We start from the raw sequence: 19618 nt of genomic DNA on the forward strand, positions 1-19618 counted from the left end.
AACTCACATCCTGTTGCATTGATCTCTACTGCCCTAGACCAGTCTAATCCTTAGCAGAAGATGAAACCAACTTGCCCAGGCTCAGGGAAAAGACAGAGCAGAGGAGAGGCACCGGGCACGGTGGGGGCTCACCTGTGGCCGAGGATGGCCGGTGACCAGGCAGGTCAGCTCCAGCGTCTCGCCCTCGCGGATGGTGTAGACCCTCTCGGAGTAGCGTTCCTCCTCAATGTTGCAGGCCAGGCCCGAATGCACGATCCGCACGGTGGGGGGGGCTGCAAGACCCAGGGAGAGAAACCAGGTGAGCGCCGTCGCCTGAACCCCAGTGTTGCCCAGACCCATTCCCATTGCAGCGGCACAGGATCACTGCACAGCCCTTGCTGGGAGGACTGGGGCTGGACCTGAGTATTTTCACCACGGAGAACATCCCTTTGCTTACTCAGCATACACATATTCAGTGCTAGAATTTATTTTTATATATAAAAATATATATTATTATTTATTAATACCTAGCAGTCTCCTGAATGAAACCTTTGCAAACTCATTTGCATCCCAGTTATTTTTGTTTCCATTTCCAAATGAACTCTGCAGTATTGTTCTTTCTTATTATATATCTTTCTAAATGTATTATCATGCTCGTTATGCAAATGAGAAGCCTTCATTAAGCCATTAAAATTAAGCAGGAGAAATAGGGCCGCTTCCTTTCCTTTCCATACCAAAATCCTGTTGCTGCCAGAGGGATCGGAATTTGGACGAGAGGTTGAGTTCAAGTGGAACTCTGACTTTAATTTTCTTGTATGTGCAACCTGAACTACAGGAATTTACACTGCTTTACGTGTCGTACCTGAAGAAAAAATGCAGTGTTGTTGGCTAATACCACACATACGAATTACAGCTCTGCTTCGGTAAGTCTCCAAAGTGTGTCCCTGGCTCTACAATTTTCTTTATTTCTGAACAACTATTCACAACTATTAAAATTCTCAGAGTGGATCGACAGGATAAGAAAGTTGAGTTACAGTCCTAATGGCAAATAAAGAAAACTAAGTAGTAGAAGAGATAAAATGCAATTCTGGTGAGTTTGAAAGACTCAATATTTCACTCTCTCCGCTCAACAGCACACTGCTCCTGTTCGGTACAAGGGGATGTGCCTTAAAGTTCTAACCAAAGCCTTATTAAATCCCAACCACCAAGCAGAACAATCGGAGCTGAGCCCAACAGGATGTGAAGCTGTCAAGCTCCTGGCTCCATTTCCCAGGGACAAGAGCCCCGTGCTGCTGGGATAACGTCCATGCGCTCTCCCCATGTCTCCCCCAACAGCAGCAACCAACCTTCGCCAAGATTGCAGCTGCCTTTTCCGGGCTCTGTGCCACACATCACCTCCCTCTCACACTAACCTACCGGTTCTTAGACCAATTTGGAAGTCCTCAGTGAACACCCACATCCAATGCACGTGGGATTGCCGGGGTGCATCGCTCTGGCTCCCTGCAGAACCCTCCCATCAAACATGTCGTTACTGGTCCAGCCGCACACGGCTCCCAGTTGACACAGCCCGTTGGGTTATCAACTGCTGCACAATGCCTAGACTTGACACAACCTGCTAATAATTCAAATTTCTGACCCTCACTCTCCAGAGGCTGAAGAAAATGAGATTCAAGCAAAAGACCCTGAACAGGACAGTGTCAGGTTAACCAAATGAACAGGGGAAGAATAATTATTTCAGGCTGTAATGACTAAGCCTAACATTCCCAGCTACCATACAATGCCCCGCTCATCTCGGTCTACTATATTTAGATCATTTTTCAATGTGCTTGGCCTAGGTTAACCTCTCCAGCAAGCGTTTAAGAAATCTGCCCTCAGCAGAGCCTCTCTGCAGGGCACCGGTGCAGGCGGGAGAGCTCGTGCAGGGACTGGACAGAATGTTTCCTGCACTACTGGTCCACTCACAAGTCCAACAGTACAAGGCGACACGGGTCTGGAAGACCATCAGATCAGCAGAGACACAGGTTTGCCTCAGGTTTTCTTTCCCCACTCCTCAGGAGAACTGTTCCATAGCCCCAGCGCCCTCCCCGTGCAATTACGCAGCCGGCACCTTGCAAGGCTAAAGATGCTGTTTACTGCATCAGCCCTTCCATCCCTTCGTACCACGATCCAGGCTGCTCTTCCATGGAGACCACCATCCCTCCTACAAGGGCAGAGATGTCCTTGTTTGGGAGTCAGTCCCCCGCACAAGGAGAGCTGCTCCCCCTCCACACATGTCCAGATTTCCATGTCCCAGGACATGCAGCATCCTCCTTGTCCAGCGACTGCACAACAGGGCCCTGGACCAGGACTGGGCTTTTGTGATCTCCCAAAACACAAATAAAATACTGGAATGCTAAAGCAGAGCCACAGAGCAGCAAGGTAAAACACAGTTCAGCACAGATCAGGAAACTTCTGATAAAATTAGAAGAGCCAGCAACGTTATGCCAACATCCTGCTGCCTTTTAAATCCATGTTACATTAATATTACATTTTGATTCATATTATATTCATATTACTTCAAATTACATTTGAGATGTCCTTCATTTCAGTCTCTGTGCCACTGCTCCCTATCTATTTGTGTTGGGAAGGCAAAGCAGAAAAGAAAAAAATACCCCCTGTATTATTATCAAACAAATAAAGGAAAATAAAAAAATATTTAAGTTTTAAAGTCTTATGGCTCAGAAGACATTGCATGATTATGAAATGTCACCTCCATCTCTACTGCAGGAATATTCATTACAGCTACTTCTGAAATACACCTCCAAGGATTTAACACCGGGCGAGATATTAAAGTAATATATACCTGGCATTCATTGTGTTTGTGGCATTTTAGAAGAATTTGTCTTGTGATTACACACAGTAAATATCGCATGAGAGGATCCGTCACGGTGCCGGTCCCGGCAACGCACACACGACGCACGGAAAGCTGAGTGTCAAGTCAGAAGGAAAAGCCATAACCACAAAACCAAGGACACCCCTTGCCTCGCATCTGCTGCAAAGAGCTTATGTGGTGCCATGAGATTTCTTCTTTTAGATGAAAAACGGTGCCAGCCTGACCTTTCACCATATCTCATTATATATTGACCTTAGACAGGTCCCCCTTATTGGCTGCTCTTTTCCAGCAATTCCAATTTATTCCTCTTCCCTGTCTCTTGCACACCCATACACGCCTATGCAAGCAATTTGGTTTCAACTTGCAACAAGTTCCCCAGACAGTATAAAAAAAAAAAAAAAAAAGGCATAAAAATTTCCGTAAAGGCAAAGTTAGAAATGTTCAAAGTTGAATATGTATGCAGGTATCTAAACAAGCTTGAAAAAAAGACAAAGGAGAAACCAGATGCTGTGATGAATCTGAGGTACCTTCAAATGGAAACACGTAGAATTAAATTTATTTTCTAAAGCAGTGCAGGAGTAAGGAGGAAACAGGTTCTCTTTTTTTTTGTTTTAGTTTTTTTTTTTTTTAAATCAAACTCCTTATCCAAAAAAAAAGCAAATAAACAAGCAAGAGTCAGCATGGTACTCAGAAAGGAGATGTGTCATGACTTGTAGTACATTCACATAGCTGCGGTGGGAATAAGAGACCTTGGACAACTGGAGCGCTCCAGTCTGCCTCTCTGCGTAACATGCTGGTAACGCTCTTGACCTCAATTGTAACACTTAATAATTGATATTTTTCTAAAAAAGCTCAACTGTTTGTAATCTTACTAATAAATTATCTCAGCTCTTATTAAAAAAAAAAAAGGTCTTGGTTTATGTGATTGCGCTGTTTCCTAACTGCTCAAAACAGACAACGCACAAAATCTAAGAAGTATTCATGATCTCAAAGTTAATCTGAAAAGTTTCTAGGGCACGAGATATTTGTTTACGTGTGACTAGGACATCAGCAAATTAAAAACAGATCAAAAGGTAAATGCCTTTTTTGTCATAAGAGGGTTGAATTGCCACAAAAAGCATTCTCAGCTTCTCGGTCTTCCAGTGACACCTGAAAGGTGAAGCCTTTCTCCTCCTCCTTTTCCACACAGAATCACAGAATGGTTTAAGTGGGAAGGCCCACCCAGTCCAACCCCCCTGCAAGGAGCAGGGACATCTCCAACCAGATCAGGTTGCTCAGAGCCCCGGCCAACCTGGCCTGGAATGTTTCCAGGGATGGGGCATCCACCACCTCTCTGGGCAACCTGGGCCAGTGTCTCCAGCCACCTCCATCTTTTGGTACGTATTCATTCATCCCGGATCTATGCACATCAGACCAAGGTAACAAAGAAATCACACAAAACCTTCACAAGAGTTTGTTCTTCTGCTTCGCCAACCCAAAATGGGGTCTCTGCCAGCTTCAGACGGCCTGCAGCAGCTCACTGCAATTCACGTGAGATGCAAGTGACCACTTCATTGCTCAAAATCACTTTAAATAAGAAAAAAAGTCCTTAAAAAAGACAAGGATCTCAGTCAATATTCCTTTCTGAAGGGTTATCATGGCTTTTTCCCCAACCCTCTCTGAACTGGAGGACACCTACCATTCCAGACACAGATACCGACAGAGGCCATATGCCATAGGTGATAACTTTTTAATACTTGCTCAGCAGGAGGAAAAATAAACAGCAATGTAAGGAGTTGTAAGGGGTGGGGGAAAAAAAAAAAAAAAAATCTGTTCCTAGAAACAGCATTATGATTCCTCTAACTCAACAGATACTCCGCTGATAAGTTTTGTAGTGGCAAAATTAGGTCAGCCTATGACCGTAGTGTTGGGAAGCAGCAGCGTGATTTAATTAGCTCGGTGCCTTCTGATGTCAGCGCTATCAATCAAGGTGGCTTCCTGAGCTCCGGAAACAGTGTTTAAGTCACAGAGACCCAGGTGAATATCAAACAGCGTGGCAAAGATCAGTCCAACCAAAGAGGAAAAAAAGTTCACTCCATCCTTCTCTTGCTCGCCTTGTGGGTAAGGACAGCTCAGAAGAGGAGAGTGCACGATAGAAGCTACCATGTGCAGAAAGTGAAGTAGGTAGGAAATATTTATTATTGATACATGGGAATCTTTTAAACTACTAAATTCCTCTTGCTATCACTTACATACTAAGGCTACTGAAAGCAACATATAGCCATAATGCTATTTTAAAAAATCAATTTTTTTTTAAAAAAAAAGAAAAATACATTGAAGAGTTTTAACCAAATGTAATAATTTCAAAAATTTCCACAAGACCACCTGTGCTTGCTCTGTAGCATTTTGCGTGCCATGCATTGAATGAGAAACATCACAACTGATTTTAAATGGCCCTTACGAGGGCGAGCCCCTCGCGCAGGTGAGCATCACGCAGCCTCCAGCCAACGGCTTCCTGTTGTAGGTACTCGGCATTGTCTCAGCTGGGACCCAAAATGAAGAATATACTCAATACCTTGAATATTTATTTAATTAAAACTAGTCATATAACATTTCTCATTCTCCACTTCCCCCAAAGAATGCTACACTTTCAAAAAAACTTTAAAAGCTGGTCCAGTAATAAATTTATTAATGAATGGAACATCACATAACCTCCGGCCGGAAAAGGACGTCACAAATCCCCCATTACCTGCAGAAAAATACTCAAAATTCTGCGTCAATGAAAATTATTGCCATAGGGCAGCGCATTCATCATGGCAATACCACTGAGATTCCCGGTCACTTCATTTGCAATTAGTAGAATTAAGAGCTGATATGAGTATGGGAAAAGTTCAATTCTGAGAGTTGCAAACATATCTGCAATTATTTTAAAAAAAAATATTTCCTCATTATGCCGCAGAACTGCATGAAATTCACTGGGGGCTTCACTCTTGGTAATTGGTTTGACATGGAAAGACTCCTGAGGCAGAGCATGAGGGTAACACCGCGGAAACAATAACCAAATGATGCCCACACGCAGCCAGGGCCAACGCCCTGCAGCAGAGAGGCTGAGCCCCCGGACGTGCTGGGATGGTGTGAATTCTGGGATGCTGTGAGTTCCCGGTGCTGCAGCAGAGCAGGAGAGAGAGCTGATGAGTAAATTCTGATAAACACATTCTATGTTTTCCAGCTGAATCATGATGGGTCTCCTATTTCACATGTACATGTGTATATAAAATTTTAAATTACATTTTAAGTAATCCTGCAAGTTCCACAAATCATTAAGATCTTATCATCACTTAGATTAAAGGAAATAATAACAGAACCTGAGTTCTGATATTGTTCGGAGTTTAATTCTCTCACCTTTGCTTTCCAGCAAGGTCTCCATCAAATCTGTGTGTAAGTGGAACTTTTCACCAGTAAATAACTGTGACCAGAGATAATTATGCTTGGGAGGAACTGGAATAGTGACGCTCTCCATGCCTGGCAGCAGCCCCAAAGCAGATGGTTTCCTCTCTTAACTGGTGCTGCCTCAGCCTTCAGTTAATTACAGGAGCACCAACATAGAGCACCCTTTGCAAAAAGTTCTTTTGAGTTTTCTATGAAACTCAGAAGGAAATAGTTCCTCAAAACACACAGACTTGGTTTCTAGTTAGCTCTAACCGTGAAACAACTTGTTCTTCCTCAGTGTTTATTTGTTCTTAAAGATTTCTCCTTGGTTAGCAGTGCAAAGCAAAGTTGATACGCAACACTGCTCTCTTCATGGATGAACTGAAAAGACCCAAAAGACCAAGGGAAGACCCCAAGTGAGATGACATTTCAGTCTCTTCTCTGCTCACCCTGCCAGGACAACCACTGTGTCCACCCGGGTGGGAGAGCCCAGCTTGGAAAGAGTTTCATACGATCCCAAGATCTCCTATACGTGGAAGTAAGTGATGTCAGCGCATTTTTCTAAGCTTTTTTAAGGATTTTTGTGGATTGTCCTGGTATACCACAGATATTATCACACCTCAAAGAAAGCCCTTTTCCTGAAACATACAGATTTCTTGTCCTAACTCTGCCTCTTTCCACCTCAGCCGAGCCATCCGAGGGACCTCACTGCAATACCGTCTCTGCTGCCACTTCCGCAGGAGCAAAGGGCTCCCAACGCAACTGCCGCTGCAGTCACGATCGTGCGTCCCTGCCGAGTCAAAAAATTAAGAATCATTTCCTCTGCGCTCTTGCAGGAATTTATCTCCTGACTTACCTCTTGCTCGTTCCTTCACCTGTCACAAAGTCAGCTAATTTAATTCAAGGAGCTGGACTGCTCTTCTCCACGCCGTAGGCCTGCTAGCATGCACACACTCTGATACGATTTGCAGATTTGGGCTTCCAAGTTCCTCTCCCAAGAGAAATGGGAGAACAAACATAGGTACCTCCACTTCAACCAGTGCCGCACATGGGACATAGGACAACAGTCTCGCTTTCAACCTTGGAAATAAAAACGGAATTGCCTGGAGTATCAGCACTGAGAGAACATCGCTCTGCTGTGGGACTTCCAGACAGAACTTCTGAGAAGGAGTTTGTTTGGTTGGTGTGGTTTTCTTTGTTTGTTTGGCTTTTCTTTGTTTGGTGGGGTTGTTTTTTTTTTTAACTGGGTCCTGTCTACAAGTAAAAAGAAAGTCATTGGGACATACTGCCTCGGAATTCTTGCTTCTGCTTGACACCCTTCAACTGGCAATTAAAGCTCAGCATGGTATTCACATTTTCTGACACCACAGAAAGTGCATATTCCATACTTTCTCTATTAAAATACTGGCCTCTGCAACTGGTACTTCTAAATTTCCCAATCTCTTACTCCAGTATGCTGAAGGAACAACACTGTCATGATGAGAGACGTGCGAGACCCCACCTGCAGCACTGCGTCCAGCTCTGGAGCCCCCAACATCAGAAGGACATGGAGCTGTTGGAGAGGGTCCAGAGGAGGCCACAAAGATGATCAGAGGGCTGGAGCAGCTCTGCTGTGAGGCCAGGCTGAGAGAGCTGGGGCTGTTCAGCCTGGAGAAGAGGAGGCTCCGGGGAGACCTTACAGCGGCCTCCCAGTGCCTAAAGGGGGCTGCAGGAAAGGTGGGGAGAAACTCTTCAGCAGGGTCTGGTGTGACAGGATGAAGGGTAATGGTTTTAAAATAGAAGGAGGTAGATTCAGACCGGAGATAAAAGAACACTGTCCGAGGTTGCCCAGAGATGTGGTGGATGCTCCATCCCTGGAAACATTCCAGGCCAGGTTGGCCGGGGCTCTGAGCAACCTGATCTGGTTGGAGATGTCCCTGCTCCTGGCAGGAGGGTTGGACTGGATGACCCTTGAGGGTCCCTTCCAACCCCAATTATTCTATGATTTCTTGGTTAGTTCACAACTTGCCAGGTTGATACAACCTTTGCATAAAACAAACCATAGAATCATAGAATGGTTTGGGTTGGAAGGGACCCTCAAAGGTCATCTAAGTCCAACCCCCCTGCAAGGAGCAGGGACATCCCCGACCAGATCAGGTTGCTCAGATACGGCATCTTTCGAGGACTGCACTGATTTGGAGGGAACTGTAACGTCAAGCGTAGAGGGAAACCTTCCTCCACCACACCTTCCTCCCTGAACTGCTCTATGAGCAGTCTGCAACCTACAGATTGCAGGCAGTGGGTTCAATGAATCTTCTAAAATAAGAAAAGCAATGATCTACAAGTGTTGGGCTTAACTGAAGCAACACTTTGTTGTTCCTGGCATCACAAAACAGATGATGTTGCCAGACCTGTTTCAACAATATTAGAGTCTAGCAGTAAACATGTCTTTCTCATTTGGCTGTTCTGAGCATACAGCAATATGTTGACTTTCCCCCACCTAAAATGGTAGAGGCACATGAAAACCAAACACATTAAAAATCACCTCTTCAAAACAAATCCTGATTTCTTAACCATCACTCCCGTTCGCACGCTTCGACAAAACGTCTTCCAGAAATGCATTTTTATTTAACCAAGAAACCTCTAATAGGACAGTTCCTGACAAGCAGCACCAAGGAGATGGATTCAGTCCTAAAGAAATTGCACATATATATATAATGCCACAGAAGTTAGTCACAGGTCCCAACACAACATGGCAAAGGTCATATCCCTCCCAGGAAAGCCAAAGCTCCCTCAACCCGAGGCTGTGTTGAATTATAGATGAAGGCAGGAAGGAATCAAGATCCACAGCAGGACCCAGGACCAAGAATGCTTATAGTAGGCCAAGTATGGACCTTCCTCCCGTGGTCCATCTACTTTCCTCTGTCCCAGTGGATCATCTGAAGCTTCATTTGCTACTAGCAAAGCTATCAGAGCACGAGTTTGCCTCTATATCCCATCTCCTCTGCAGCCAAGCACAGAGAGAATGAAGCAAGATCCACTGAGATTCGCTCTGAGGTGCAGAGATGCCTGGACCTTCGAATTTGATAATGTCACTACTACAGTGCACCTTGCTGAAAGCCATGCTGAGGTCCACATCGCAGCACATCCATAATAGGGCACTTGCTGATGAATCACTGGAGTGCAACCAAGCAGAAGGAGGTTGGGGCTGGCATCCAACAGAACATTAAAATGCCTTTCCCCAGGCCCGTGCTTTAAGATAATGCTAGGGCATAGTGAACCAAAAACAGCTCCACAGACCTGTACGCACCTCCAGGATCTCCAACGGGGTCAGCTGAGTTTAGGTGGAAAAGCTCCAAGCTCCAGCTTCCCTGGAGCCACCTAAGCCACTGGAGCCTGGCCTATCCCAGCTTGCCATCATGAAGCACAGCTTGGTGGTGTCAATACTCGTAAGAGCATTACCCAGCAACACACGCCCAGTCAGGGCACCTCACTGCAAGGACCCTATCCATGCTCCATGCACCTGCATCTGCACCACGGGCATCTCATCAGGGTAAGGATGGAAATACTTAAATGGTGCAGAGCACTGCTTAAACTCAATGACACTGGACCCTGATCATGTGGGAGGTGCTGGGTGCCTGAACCACCAGCTGTAGGAGAATAGACAGCCCAGGAGGGTTGGCTAGAAGGAATCATAGAATCAATTAGGTTGGAAAAGACTATCAAGTCCAACCATTAACTTAGCACTACCCAAGTCCACCACTAAACCATGTCCCTAAATGCCAAGTCTACTCATCTTTTAAACACCTCCAGGGATGGAGACTCCACCACTTCCCCAGGCAGCCTGTTCCAGTGCTGAGCCCAATGCTGCCCACAAAGAGCCTGAGGACTCTTCCCAGGGCTCCCCTTTCCCTTGCTCCTGTAGGCACACAGAGTGGACAGGCCTCTTAGCTTGCAGATGCAGAAGAGTGGGCCAACCTTGCCTTGGAGCACTGCCACAATCAGACCGCAAACCCACAGGCGGCCCTTCTGCCTCCTCTGAAGGCCAGGGGCAATATCTAACTTCTCATCCTAGGCAAAAGCAATAAAAATACAGTTTATGAGGCTGTCCTGAAGCAGGAGGAACTGCTCTAGGTGCTACAAAACCCACGGGACTGCCAGCAACAGGGACCACGTTGTCCTAAAAAAGGCCTGTTCCTGCTTGGCTCAGCAATGAAAGTTTTACTAAATACAAGCCTCAGAAAGTGTTTCAGTTTAGTTTGCTGACTGAAAAAGATAGTTTAATATTAAAGAGAAATTTTAAAATACATAACCTTACACGAATGCAAACAAAAAAAATGCTGCTTGATAGTGTTAAGCAAGAATAAACAGCTTTTTAAACAACAATTTGCATGTCTTGCGAGATAGCACAATTCTGTCCCAGTGAACAGGGACTATGAGGAAAACAAGCCTCCTTTCAGGAAGAAAAATAATTTCTTGAATTAAAATTGCGTTTGCTGTACTTCAAAGTCTCACATCTAGTTTTCACATCTTTGTTTCAAAACACTGGGTGTAGAAGTAACTGCTGAATGACTGGAATAGGTTCCATTATATCAAGCTAGAAACCTATTACACCAGATTTTATCTGTTCCAGGCACATTGTGACTAAGCCCAGTCCTCCCACTCCCTGGAGGAAAGGAGCTCTCTTGATGCTCCATGAGGAGAGAGGGAGCAGGCTTTCAGGAGAGCGGTGTTGCCCGAGGAAAACGGCAGCATCACATGCAGCCCACCAGTACCGGTGGTCACCAAGGGGCTCCCCACTGCCCATGTGTGGCAGGTCCAGGAGCTCACGGTGCAACCCAACCAGCAGCAATCCCCGCCAAACCCACCGGCCCTGAAAAACGGCCTGAGAACTATCACAAATAGTATTTTCTATTACTGAGTCTTGTAAAATTGTGTTTCTTGCTGAGAACCTCTCATCAGACAGAAACTGCCCACCTCCATCTCATTTGGTTTTAAAAGGTCCTGCAACACTAGCAAAAAGACAATGATAGTGAAGATTGTGTTCAAACTCTTTTCACATACATGAAAGTAACGTATCCCCCTGGGAAGAGGATCCAGACCACTTGTGGAAACGCCATCCTTGGAGGCTGAAGCCTTGGTAGATGATGCTATGGCTGGTATAAGATTATACTAAGCAAAACCATGTATTTTTATAATCATCAGGATTTCTGGGGGAGCTGGATACATAAAGCTTATGAGTCTCCGCTCCACTTTATAGACTGCCTACATGCTTTGTTTGCTCTGAACCGATTCACGCTTATTGCACTATGGAGTTGCAGGAGCTGGGTCTAGCCAGGAGCAGGCTTATCTCAAGAGACTATAAACACCAGCACTGATTTCACCTGGAGAGAACAAAAGCATAATCTCGTTCTTGGCCAACCTATTCTTCCAGCTTTCCTGGGAGAGGGCGAATACTGGGACCGAGTTTCCTCAGGCAAAATAACAAAACCAGACAGCAGGAGCAGGATTAAAAGGCTCTGGGGAGACTTTATTGCAGCCTTCCAGTACCTAAAGGGAGTTTATAAGAACCACGGGGACAAACTTTTTACCAGGGCCTGTTGCAATAGGATGAGGGATAATGGTTTTAAAATAGAAGGAGGTAGATTGAGACTGGATATAAGTAAGAAAATTTTAACACTGAGGGTGGTGGAGCACTGTCCCAGGTTGCCCAGAGAGGTGGTGGATGCCCCATCCCTGGAAACATTCCAGGCCAGGTTGGCCGGGGCTCTGAGCAACCTGATCTGGTTGGAGATGTCCCTGCTTCTTGCAGGGGGGTTGGACTGGGTGGGCTTTAACAGTCCCTTCCAACCCAAACCCATTCAATGATTCTGTAAAATGCTGATGGGGGATACAGAAAGAGAGCAGGTGGAAGAAAGTATGAGAACATACATGTGGAGATGAGGAATTCGGCAGGTGAGCCACATGCTACAGTCCTCATAGGCAGAATAATCTCTAAAGGCCATTTAAAATTGGGGACAGAACTGAGAAAAGAATTGCAGATATGTGTTGTCTTGCGTTTTTCGTGCTTGCCTTGTAGCGGTCATTGGCATGATTTCTTCAGGAAGAGCTTACACAACCTTTGTCTTCTGACCTTCTTCAGAAAACAGGCTCAGAACGAGACACCCTGGAAGAGTTTAACCTACAGCAGCTCTTCAGAGAGTCATCACCAGTCTGGGGAGACCACATCAACTGGCCAGATGCCTCCACTTGGTCAAGGGATAATGCAGCGCCTGTCAGGACCCACACAAAGCATAGCACGCCACCTGCCAACCACTTCCGCTGCAAATACGCTCAGTTCAACCACTCAGTGGTTTTAAATGCCACATCTGGCATTTAAAAAGCCAGTAACACCCATTTCAATCACTTTGCAATGGACAAGCTGATCTTCCCCAAAACACACCCCGTGTCCTTCAGGCACTGGCATGGGGAGAAGTGGGAGCTCTGCCAGCCCTAAGCCTTTTCCTCCTGTGAAGGAAATCCAGAGCACCGAGGTGTAATTCCTTGGGAGCGCTTCCACGCAGCCCAGGCAAAATCCTGCTTGCTCACAGCATAAATCAAAGGCATTTCAAAATTTTGGCCAAGGCATGCCATGAGGCCAGATAAGCAGAAGAAAGAGAGGGTCTGTTCTCCTTTCCTTTAGCAAATGACAGGCTGTGCTGGTACAGAAGAGATCTGGAGAGGAGCACTTAAAATGGAGGGGAGAAAGGTCTCAAGTGCTGTTTGATGCTTGCGAGATTTTCTGCAACAACTGCCCAGGCATGGGTGATGGCGGTACAGTATTGTCAGACCCACCACCCAGCCTGCTGGGAAGAGCTGCCAGGAATTAAGGAGGAAATGTTTAAAATAGCCCAGTTTCCAGTGGCTTGCCCTCCAGGGAGAGGCTCCACATGGACCAAGTGCTCATTGAAACTCCCCTGACACTGGGGAATTTATAACATCGCTCTGTCAGTCAATCCCTGCTGTCCCACCTTTGCGATTCACTGATGTCTACTAGGAGATGAGCTCACATTGCAGTTTTTCTCCTGGAAGAAGTAGTTAGGACACTCCATGTTCAACCACTGCAAACAGAAACAGTTACACAAGACCCAGCAGCTGAGCAGTCTTTGGGGCTCCTCCATCAAGTCTTCTTCAAACCAGCCCAACCCTTTCAACATTAACTGAGACTTGGATTGACAGACCAGCAGAAACAGAAGTCACCTCCCCATAGATCTCATTTCCTCGGGAAGTCAAACTAATAGCTCGCTATCATCATGCCGTTGCACGCGTAACTTGCCTTCAGAGTTAAGTTAGCTATCAACGTTTCAGTGTTTTGTTTGAATCTGCATCAATGAACGATCAACAAATCAATAAAAGTTAATGATGAAAATTATTAAACTCCCACCTTGGTACCCAGGCAACATTAGGTTGTGTATTATTATTTATAGGATTTACCAGTCCCTCTTCAGTGGCTGATGACATCTCCAATTTTATTAACAGAGTGCAATTAGCCGTTAAGTTTCATTATGGAGTCGCTCTTTTCGTGCAAATTTGCCTAAGCCTGTTAAAGTATTTAAAGTGGGAAACATACCTCATTTCTCCTAGCCAAAATTAATCACCGGTGCCAAGCTTTTCAGTATGCCATGCAACCCATCCGATCCCAGTTACAGTCAACCAGCAGCAATATCCCGGGCGTTAGGAGTGGCAGATGGGAGCCCCCAGCCATCGATACGTCATTTGGGCATTTGCAGAAGAACACAAGCAAAACATTATCGAGCAGAAGAGCTCTGCTCTGCTTTAGTCACCACACGCTCAGGCACAACGATAAAAGCCCAGCATCAGGGCTCAGGCTTTAAGAATGAAAACCAGGAGATAAGGAAAAAGATGAGTATATTCCTTGCAGCTTTGCTATTGTCAATAATACCTCCTGGCATGCTGGATATGCGGCTTTCCTGGACGTAACACACAAACACAGTCTGTCTCTCAATTTCTTCAACCTCATACTCTACTGTGAAATTGTACTGGAGACCTCAGCAACACAAAGGCAAAACGCCCAGAGCATATCCCAGTTAACCGCGCTGACCTGCTAATCCAACCCGCACCACACGGCTGTGGCCGCAGCTCCAGTTCGCACTGTGCTCTGCACACAGAAGCCACTGACCTGGGGCTGATGGAGGAGTTGGTGTCACCGAAGACCCTGGCCCAAGAATGATTTAGATTCCTTACTAAAGGCATTTGGGGGAAAAAAAAAAAAAAAAGTCTTAAAAAATGACTAGAGAGGTTTTTAAAATTCTTTTTATTAGTTAAGAAAACACAACTCAAACGCTGCCACCATTGTAAACTCTCGACATGTGGCTTTGTCCATTCCCACATTTACACACCAAAGCCAAAAAGTTTAAAAGCTCCTCTTACAGCTGAGCTCTGCTAAGCAGCACAAGGCAAAACCATGTTATTTATGAACAGAGGGAAGCCAACATCAACCATAGCTGCAAAATTAATTTGCAACTCCTGCGAGCAGTCTGCTCCCTATTATAATTTAAATTCAGATTTAAAAAGATGACATTTTTTAGTTCCTATCATGAGGTTGTCTACTCCTAGTACTGGTTGTCTGATAGCTGCAGCCCAAGTGTGACAGATCCTATAAAGCCTCAGGCAGAGTAACCTATCCACGCCTTCCAGAAGTGGGTTTTGTAAGAAAAAAAATAGAAATAAAAAAAAAATCTGCTATGGATGTTCAGCCAATCAGCTCCGTTCCTAACAGGCAGCTAAGGCAGAGGACAAAGGCAAGAAGGGGATTCTCCTGTAATCTTGCCCAGCTGCTCAGCTCTTCCCCACTGCTTCCTTGACCCAGTCAATGGGGCTTGGTCATGTAAGATGGCCAACTTCCCTCACCCCTCCTCCTGGGAGCAAATCCACTCAACATCCTCAAAACCGAAGAAAAGGAATAGAAGAGGGAAAATGAAACCAAAACAACAACTTTCTAAAATTTTGTTTCTTCATCAAAAGATAAGTTTTGCATTGACTTTTAAATCCAAAGCATGGTGATTAACCTTACACTTTCTCAGATTACTGTTTATTTTTTTCCTTCAGGAATTCCATAAAAATGTTTTTCACTTTTTAATTGGAACTTAACACATTTGCAACAGATGAGTAATGAATAAGCAGCATCTGCCTGCCTGAATTTTTTGTGTAGACACTGAGGCACCAAGATACAGGGACAGAGCAAGTCCCCTCTGAGGACGCCAGCACGGCAATAGCCACAGGCCAAACTGGAAGACCTTTTCAGATTTGATCACTGGTCTTCCCACCAAAATAGAGAATATATCCTTTTATATTTTCCTATCAACATAGATATTATCACCATAAAACAATTTTCAGAGTACCAACTGGTATTTCCGTGTGAAACAGATTCTGGTGACAGTCAAGGTACTTCCAACCACCCGTCTCTCCTTACACCTATCATAAAGTGTATTTTCTTGTGAAGAAGGCCTTGGTTTGAAGAGTTTAACAGCTCTTTTCGCATATTTCCCCAGGCAAAGCAATGAATTTCTGGTTGCAGAACCGACTTCAATGTAGAGGCGATGGAAGAACTTCACACAAGAAATAGGAAGTCATAGCAGATGAATTCTTGAGGGCTGAGCTTTGGGGACCGTATGCTCAGCTGGAGTAACTCAGTAGCATCTAAACAACTTCCCTAGCAGTACTTTGATTTCCATCAGCTGACAATCTTGTCCTTATGCTGCTGCTGCGATCTCAGAAAACAAAATGCTTGAGGAATAACAGATGAAAACGGAAAAAAAAAGTGTAAGCAGACTTCTTCAAAACTATTAGATTATTGGCTCTTTAAATGCACTCCTAATTAGTGTATCATAAGCTGTCCTTAATACATTTCTCAGCACAGCAAGCTCTGTCAGATTATATGGACTCCCGGAATTTGAAATTAATTGGAAGAGCTAAAGATAGCTCTCAATAATGAAAATATCCACACATGCTTTTAAATGTTTGTAATAAAAATAATGGCTGCATAAATTCTTCTTCCAACCTCAAAAAAAAAAAAGTATGGCTACCTAATATCTCCTCATTAACCAAGTTCTTGTAAGTCACCCAAGTGTTTGATAGTTTTAAATTACAGCTGATTTCACAAGTGTCTGTTTAATATTAAGGACAAGAGATCCAAAAGGCTTAACATTTCACCACACGTGCACGTGAGCACCCAGTCCACACCAAGGAGGATGTAGGAGCAAAAAAAGGTTTGAGCTACTGCTCCAGGAACATCGAAGGCTTTAATCAAATGATATCAAACTGCAGCGATAGAATAAATACAAAGGCAGCACTAACTCTCCCCCGCGTGAGCTGCTAGTGTGATGGCGCAGACAGGGACACCCCAGGACCCCCGGGCTGGAGCTACAGCACCAGGTCTCTGCTGGTCGGGTCAAGGTGCTCACCTCCGCAGGAGAAATAACACCATGAGAAGGGTTTTTCCTGGGGTTTGTTTCCCTCTGGAGCAACGCCAAACATCTTTCAGAGGATGAAAGTGCAGAGATAAGCTTGTAGGTGCAGAGTTGGGGAACGGTTTTCAATAAAAATGAGGACTTCCACATTCTGACTCTTCTTCTGGAGCCAAGACCTTCTCACACTCTAGGTCTGAGCGCCTCCACTCAACACCCAAGAAAACCTAGGAGAACAAGATATTTTCCTCCACTCTTCTGCTAGAACTTGGCAAAAACAGACCTCTGTACTGACTGCACAGCTCTACATCCTAAACATTCAGCAGATGGTTCTTCATCAACCCAACCCAAAATGGAAATGAATCAGCAGGAAAGGGAAGAAATAGCAGGTTGCCTTGTCTGTGTGATTAAAGCACGCTGGCCACGCGTGCTGTTTGTCCACCCCGACGGGCTTCGCCCCACCCCGTGTCACACGCTGATGGAAGCTCAACAGCCCTGGTCTGGGCTACAGGGAGAGACCGACACAAGCAAGCTTTGCTCCTTTCCAACATAAAATCCATTTGGAAGCTGCTAATGTAAGTAGAGAAGATGAAAGTGTGCTTCTGATGAAGAGGCTGAGACCAAAAGAAAAAAAAAAAAAAAACAAAAACCCTTTTTGGTTTGATTTAAACAAAGTTTGTACTGAAAATATTCAGCTATATCAGTATTTAATTTAGCAAAATCTTCCACCAACATCAATAGCAACAATCAAGCCACTTAATTTTTTTTTCCTTAAGGAAAAAGCTCCCCTGGCCATTTCATTTGCACACAGACGGCAGGGGATGAAGGAATAGCTTAGAATTACTGTAAGGGTCAGACAATACAATATGAGCTATTTTAAATTACCAAGTAATAAAGGCCTTGCTCTTCTGTGATTTACAACAGGAATAAATGTCACTGGAGTAAAACTGGCATAAACAGGAAGAAAATACAGCCTCGTATGCGCAGTATAAATTCTCCCTTTATCTGCACAAGTGCATTTTCATCAGATTTCAGTAAGGTCCCAGCTTACAGCCATAGGATTAGGGTACTTAGGATAAAGCAGACCCTTGCTCCTGGCTTTCACTAAAGTGCGTTCTGGGGTCTTGACTGGGACACGCCACCCAAGAGATGCACAAAGACCCCAGTATCTCCCTCCTGCAGGAATCCCTGCCTCTCCCTGTCAAACTGGGCATTTGAAAGAGGCAGGTACCCTCATTTCCACTCACACCACCCCACAGGTCCTTGCATCAGATGGTTGCGAAGTTCTCCAGCGATTAGAAGACAGCAGCAACTTGAAACTGAAGCCACCAAGGGTGGAGAAGTGTCTTGCTTCCAGTCTGTGACTTCTGGTTCACAGTTTTTAGGAAACTTCTGTAAAAGCCTGGAAAGATGTTCCATGTTCTAACACAACCTTCATCAAGCAGGCAGAAGGAAGGAAAAGGTGAGGGAAGAAGCAGTGACTTCTAAACTGCAGACATCTGTGCAGCTATAACCACACTTAAATAGCCGATCTGAAATCAATTCTGAATCAATTAAGCTAAATCAAATGAAGTTATTCTTAAACCAAGAAGAAAAAAAAAAAAATGTCCAGACTGACATCTACTGTTTAAAAAAGTAACTCAAAGTAAAAAAAAAAAAAAAAAAAAAAAAAAAAGTATCTCAACAGAGAAGCTTTCTATGTTGTGCAATACTGTTACGTAAGAGAGATTTCCCGGCCCAAACAAGCAAGCTCAGATGATGAAACCATCCAGAACCCAGGGGCCGATGGAGCTGGCTCCGCATGCTCTACAGGATCCATGAGCCCAAGCCTGAGGCTGCCTCTGGGCCAGATCTGGATCTGCTTCACGTTGGCTGGCAGAACGGACACGATGCAATGCCTCCGAACTGTCCGGAGCTGCTGGAAACGCAGCCATTGAGCCGGAGCGCGCTTGACAGCGGCTTCTGCTTGCCAGCCAAAGTGCTGAAGACAACCCATGCTGGTTTCACCCAGCAGCCGTCTCTCTGAAAGAACACTCTTTCCATGGACTTTAACCTGCGGCATCTTGTCCAGGGCTTTCTCCATCAAAAGGCAGTATTGATTTTTCTAGGCAATGCTGAACAATTTAAAATGATGGACAAATGTGATCCCAACATGTGTTTGTGTTTCCTCCCAGAAGGAAAACCTGCCTGACATTTACAATAACTATGTCATTCAAAAAGCTCTCACAAAAAAAAAAAAGATCACCATCCATTGAACTATTTAATGTCAATCCTCAAGAATCCTGGGCTGGCGAGGGGAGGCAGGGATGATGTCCCAGGACAGTAAAGAGAAAACTTGCCCATAGCAGCACAGACTTGCCAGGAAGCATCCATAACACATGGAACATCTCACCCCACTCCCCTCCCCAGCAATCCAAAGCCAAAGCCCACCCATCAGATCCAAAGCAGAGCCCACCAGCCACCAGCTGTGGTGGTGCATCCTTACCCACCACCCAACAAGGTCCCATCCATCCACCTCCACCATGTGCCACATGCCACTGGGGGCTACGCAAAGCTGGATAAGGACACAGCAGCTCCAGCCTCACCATGACGTGATTTATGGGGAAATTGGGGCTTGTTGACCGCTTCAAGGTGTGGGTGCCTCCCATGGTGTTGGCTGTCAGCCCAGTCTTGCTGAGAAAGGGAAGGACAGGGTCTGTGGCTGTAGCACGAACGGAATACCCAAACCTATGTCCAACTGGATGAATACAAGGGCCATCTCAAGGAGCACCTCAGCAGTAGGATGACATAGACCCTCCCCCCAAAGGGTGCTCTACCCTCTGCATACCCACTTTTTCAAGCTGGGGACTTGAGAAAATGCTCAGAGAGATAACAAAGTCTTTCCATCCTTCCAGTAACCATGGGATCAAAGCTT

The 19618-nt window shown here is 45.1% G+C and overlaps 1 protein-coding gene across 2 annotated transcripts in view; it reads right to left on the reverse strand.

Moving 5' to 3' along the window:
• MDGA2 (MAM domain containing glycosylphosphatidylinositol anchor 2) overlaps positions 1–19618 on the reverse strand; it is a 360002-nt gene that overhangs the window by 234214 nt on the left and 106170 nt on the right. For both annotated transcript variants that reach the window (XM_086749693.1, XM_086749692.1), the window contains exon 2: positions 133–272. In XM_086749693.1, the coding sequence (XP_086605819.1) occupies positions 133–272 (140 nt within the window). The remainder of the gene's footprint in view (positions 1–132; positions 273–19618) is intronic.

This window comes from Chlamydotis macqueenii, chromosome 5 (genome assembly GCF_036417535.1).
Source record: "Chlamydotis macqueenii isolate bChlMac1 chromosome 5, bChlMac1.mat, whole genome shotgun sequence".
NCBI classification, from domain to species: domain Eukaryota; kingdom Metazoa; phylum Chordata; class Aves; order Otidiformes; family Otididae; genus Chlamydotis; species Chlamydotis macqueenii.